Here is a 5,866-nt window from a genome sequence, read left to right on the forward strand (position 1 = left end):
GAGCATAGTAACAGAGATGCTGGCTTACAACCCATTATGTCTGGGAGGGAGAGCGAGAGAGAGAGAGAGAGAGAGGGGGAGAGAGGTGAGGCAGAGAGAGGAGGAGGGTGTGACAAAGACACAAGAGCAAAAGGAATCATCGTCCACACACACAACACTGAATCCAGATTTTGGTCTCTCTGCTGTAATTTCCACCACAGTGCTGCTCGTCACTGGACTCGTCTGTTTTTTCCAAGTTTGTGTTGGACTAAAACTGCATTTTGTGTATTTTCGCCGCTGTGTTGGAAGATGCTCTGACCGAGGCTGCACATATTTTCCTCTGAGAAATGTGTGAGCGGGTTTCCCTCCACGTTTCTGCGACATTTGCTCATTTGCGTGGACATTTAGTGGGTGACGGTGTGTGAGGGAGCTGTGTGGACATGGCAGGGGACCTTGTGGTCGGGATCCTCTATAACTTGTTACTGCCACTGCTCCTGCTGATCGGTGAGTTGGTGCCGCTTTCATTATTTTATTCTCTGGAATTTTTGGTGATAGAAACTACATTTCCAATGTTATGGTTGTCTTAGGTGTAGTTTCAGGTCTTCTTATGTTAAAAGTGAGATCAGAGTCATTTTCAGGTGAACATTGATGCCAGCATATCGTTATGATGAGCTGTGGTTCGGCTAGCTGTGTGAAAGTGAGACATTTGCTGCATCCACGCTGAAAAACAGTATTTAATGCAACAGTTTGCATGAATTGTTTTGAGTTACAACAACTTTTAATGAATTTATGTTCAACCAACAAACCAGACTAAGTTACGGGAAGCAGCTTGACCTCTACAATTAAACTATTCTTAATTACCCGGCTGAACCGTCTCATATTGTCTCAGTATGATGAGATCAGAGAGGAGACCTGAAATCCTGAACTCCAGGTGAAGAAAAATGAGGTTTCATTGAAGTTTTCTCAACTTGTATTTAGTTTTCAACGCAGAAATTTGACTTTAAATCACACACAATACTAGGTTCATGCAATTAAGAGCAATATTATGCCAACGCAACCCATCAAATAATGTTTACAACTTAAATAGTTCATCTAAATGAGGAAATTTGACTTTTTTTTTTCTTTTCTTTTTTAAAGTCTTGCAGCAATGCATTTAATTAAGTGCTAGGAATATGTCCCTTGAACAACTTTTTGCAGTGTAGCACTTTAATCTCAGTGATTATTTGTACTTTTATGAGGTTCTTTCATATGTTTAAATGCATGAAGCCAACCTTTTGCAAGAGGCAGAGTGCTGCCAGTTCCCAGCTTTGTAGATGACCGCGGATATACATGATTCTTATTTATCTAAGCAATTTTTTTTCATAACTGCTGCGACTTGAAGACTGTAATGCACTGTGTAACTTTTACTCATTAATGTTTGAATTTGGTCCTGAGGTGCACTTTTACTTTTGTAGGCGACGCTCATTTGCTAATTAATAACATTCGATATGAAGTTATAGGTATGCTGTTGAATTAAATATATAATCTCCTTTGTCATCTGCTATTCCTAATAATAACGGTTTCCTGCAGTCGAACATTGTTTAAACTCTCACAATCCTCTTTCTAACTGACATTTTTAGGGTTTTGGAGGATTTTGATGAATATCGGCTGAATTATAGGGAAAATAATGACCAAAGTAAGAAACAAAAAAAATGCACAAACAATGAGGATAACATAGTGGTTGGTTGAATTAAAGACTTTATTTCTCACAAATGATTGAAGTTTAACTAGTTTACAGTGAATAAATAATAATAATAAAATCCGAAGAGACACTATGGAAGACTTGAGCAGTTTTTATCAGCATATTTATTAGAATCACAAGGCTCGTAATGAGGTTCTCCATTTAATACAAAATGAAAGGTTAAAAATGATGGAACCACTTGTTTTCACTTGACAAGTGAATTGATTGATTAATTCATTTCTTCTATCAAACACATTAGTCATTTGTTCTTTTCTCCTCTTTCTTAGCGTCTTCGTTCCGCTACAATGGCCTGTCGGTGGTATATTTTGTGTTTTTGCTCACGTTGCCGCTGCTGCCGAACCCGAGTCTGGCCACCATGAAAGGTGAGTGCATTTAGGACTTTTAATTTCTTTATTTTCTTTATTTTTTTCACCTTTAATTTCTTTCCCAAATTTGAGTCTATTATATTTTATGCATTTTAAGACGGTCACATTAAAGTCAGAGTATTCCATAATGAGGGAATAATACTTTTACAGAGACTAAAAGTGGCAGCAAAGAGCAAAAACTTTCATCTAGGGAGGTATTAAATTAATATTATGAATCTTGACTCTGAACCGATTTGCATGTATAGAAAGTTCTGCACCTCTATGGAAACCGCACGAGCATGACTAGAAGTAGAGAGAACTGTCTTTGTGCAGTGTAACAATCAATCAAACTGAATTTGAACTGAAGCAAAAATTTGACTCAACATGTACATATTTACTATCTTATGTATTTTGCTCTTTTAATTTTTATTTTACCTTACATCGGGCCTTTTATACTTTAAAGTTTTTGGTTTTTGACTCCAGTGCTTCCTTAGGGGGGGTCCTCCACACTGGGGGTTGTGTGAGGTCCGCTGCCGGGGGTGCTGTCTGTGGGTCCCTTCGGCCCAGCTGGTTGGGGGGCTCCCCACCTCGGTGTGGGGTCCCCTTGTCTGTCGGGGTCAAGGGGGTCTGGGTGCCGGCGCCCCCAGTGGTCATGGTCTGCGACTCCTCCTGGTGTAGACGGCCGCATTTGGTGGCGTTTCCCACGAGCCTCAGTGCCATGACATGACTCCATATGGTCGGTGGTGAGAGTGTGTGTGCGTGTGTGTGTGTGTGTGTGTGTGCGTGCGTATGTGTGCGTAGCCGTATGTGTATACATGGAGGATGGGAAGGACGGGTTTTCTTGTCTTTTTTCCCCTTTTTCTTTCTTTGACAATGTTTTTTATGCTGTAAAGTACTTTGGTCTATGTATGAAAAGTGCTATATAAATAAAGTTTGATTTGATTTGATAAACATGTGTAACTAATACTGAAAAATGGAGGCTCTACACAGTCCCTGAATTTCTATCATATGATTGGTGATTGCATCTAAATCAGCCATGGCTGTAAGGTTGTGCTGAGGAAGGTAAAAAAAAAAAAAACAAACAAAGAAAAGAAGAAGTTATTGGTCGATTTAAGATAAAATCTTTGTCTGATTTTGATAAAATATCACTGCTAATCTTAAATTTGGTAACATTTTCCGATGGAATGGCACGATTACTACAAAGATCATTGGAAAGCTGAATATCCATTGATTCATTCTGTCTTCACCATTTGAAAAGTCTGAAAAGTGGTGTAATTTAGACTTTTTTCTCCCTCCCCCTTTTTTTTAAAGACAGCATCCCTCTCTGCTGGTGTCAGAAGGTTAATTATTTCCTTTGACATTCTGTGTAAAATTTAAGGTTTTATATATTTTATACACTATTTGCTTCTATGTCTGCATTAGAGACACTAATCCAAACTCAGGATAACTTATTCAAACTGAACATTCACTTTGTAGCTTGGGTTGTTTTAAAGCCTTCTTCATTTGACTCTCACTGTGGATCTGTGGAGTCCCAGAGTCTTAGAAATCTCTTTGAAAACCCCAGACTGATGTGATTTTAGTTACCTTTATCCTTAGCTCTTATGGAATTTCTTTAGATTTTGACAGAGTATGACCTCTTAGCCAACGCCATGCGTCTGAAAATGATCCATTTAAGTGTTGATGTGATTGACCAGGCTTGGTAGTCATCAGATCAGGGTGTGTTCTGGTCCAGTTGCAAGCAATTACCACCACAATTGGTATAACCTTTTGCATGGTTGTGCTTCTCTTTGTGTTAGTTCTGCAATAAACTGGCGACCTGTGCAGGGTGTAGCTGTAACAGCCTTCCAGGATAAAGCAGATACAGCAATTTGTTTTAATTTTTATTTTTTGAAGATCTGCCATAATTTAGCATTAATTTCATACAACATCTAGATAAACACAACATATAGCTCATTTTATGGTATCTTACACCCCATTTATTGCTCCATGAAGACAGAAAAAAGATGAAAACAAATTTTTAAATTGTCAAAATCTGACGTGGAGAGAGACACGGAGGCGTCAGAGGTAAAGCACGACGATATCGAGTTAGACGAAAAAGTGTGCGTATGTGTGCGTGGCCTCTCTGTATCGATCACTGCATTCTGATGAATTAAAGTATCTGCACCCCTCCCTCAAAGTACTTTGTAAAGGGGAAGCGGGCCGAACGGTCAGATCAATTATACATAGCCTGGTAATTACAGCGAGGAATTAAAAGATGTGATGTCAGCATTTTGACAGCGTCCCTCCCCTCCATCTAAAAACTGTTTGCCTTTCAGTCTGTCTTTGAAAGCCTCGTGGATTCCCAGTTACCTTCACCCCCCTAATATGATCCTGCTCTCCTTGGACTAAGTGGTGAAGCCTGTGCATATCTCCTGTGTGGGCGTCATGTATTTTTGTGCATATAGCCATAGTTGAGTGTGTGTGTGTGTGTGTGTGTGTGTGTGTGTGTGTGTGTGTGATTATGTTAACTTCCATATTGGGAAGCTGAGAGGTTTAAGTGAAACAATGCTTTTAGTAAAAATTGTGAACATCAACAACACATTTGCTGCCTCAGCTAATGTTGAGCCACATCAGCTATTAATGCGTTGTGTCTCCAACCTTTTGATTATTCTGGAGTCAAACTCCAGACTGAGATTATAAAGATACATACAGAGGAATTTGAACAATCTGAACTCGTACTTATGTGTATTTTTTTATTTTTCGATTGTTACATTTTTACATAATCACACCCTCCCCCTTGCTTGTAAAAACGGAAATTTCCACACTGTGGGATTAATAAAGGCTCATCGTATTGTATCATTTCGTATCGTATCGTATCGTATCCAATCATATTGTTTCGTATCGTCTTGTATCGTTTCATATCGTATCGTTTTGTATCGTATTGCTTCGTATTGTATCGTATCATCTCGTATCGTATCGCTTTGTATTGTATATTGTTTCATATCGTTTCGCATCGTATCGTCTCGTATCATTTTGTATCATTTCATATCATATCATTTTGTATCGTCTCGTATCGTTTTGTATTGTATCATATCAGATTGTATCGTTTTGTATCGTCTCGTATCATTTCGCATCGTATCGTATTGTATTGTATCGTATAGTATTGTATCGTATTGTATCGTATTGTATCATTTCGTATCGTATCGTTTCATGAACTTATTTGAATTTACAACAAAAACCATTGCCCAGCTACCTGTTTTCAGCATTTAATATACTTAATGAACTGTCTTAAATTGACTGTGCAAAAGTTATAAAAGCTGTTAAAAGTTTTAAAGCGAGAAAGATTTCAAAAATGATGCTGTCATCCATGTTTTTGTCTGAAACAAAGCAGTGTGTGTAGAGCATTTATTTGACACTTTTATAGGAATGCTTGCCTTACACACAGGAAACTAGCTTAAATACTCAGACCAGAATATAAGACAAAAGTAGTAAAATTTCAAACATTACCAAGTGAAAATACTGAACAACGTCTTAAAGAAATGCATAGAATCCATCAATAACTGCTTTTTATGTGTGTTTGCGTGCCATCAGAGCTCACAGAGTAGCATGTTTGGTTTATCAAAGGTTAGAATCTCCTTAAAGTCATTTGAGAAGGAGGAAACATGTAGGTGAGTTGAATGAGGGAAACCTTCCACCAGTACCTCTGGTGCTCCCTGCTAGAAAGTTTGGCAGCACCAGCAACCAGCATGGCAATTAAACCGTCATGCAATTCAACACAATTGTATTTTTTCATTTTAACTGTATTACTGATAAATGATAGTAC

The 5,866-nt window shown here is 38.3% G+C and overlaps 1 protein-coding gene across 1 annotated transcript in view; it reads left to right on the forward strand.

The window, feature by feature from the left end:
- The first annotated feature begins 419 nt into the window (after positions 1-419).
- LOC103362780 (piezo-type mechanosensitive ion channel component 2) overlaps positions 420-5,866 on the forward strand; it is a 50,646-nt gene continuing 45,199 nt past the window's right edge. The window contains exons 1-2 of the mRNA XM_008289263.1: positions 420-483; positions 1,987-2,082. Of these exons, the coding sequence (XP_008287485.1) occupies positions 420-483; positions 1,987-2,082 (160 nt within the window). The remainder of the gene's footprint in view (positions 484-1,986; positions 2,083-5,866) is intronic.

The sequence above is a fragment of the Stegastes partitus genome, unplaced genomic scaffold, assembly GCF_000690725.1.
Source record: "Stegastes partitus isolate 25-593 unplaced genomic scaffold, Stegastes_partitus-1.0.2 Scaffold601, whole genome shotgun sequence".
NCBI classification, from domain to species: domain Eukaryota; kingdom Metazoa; phylum Chordata; class Actinopteri; family Pomacentridae; genus Stegastes; species Stegastes partitus.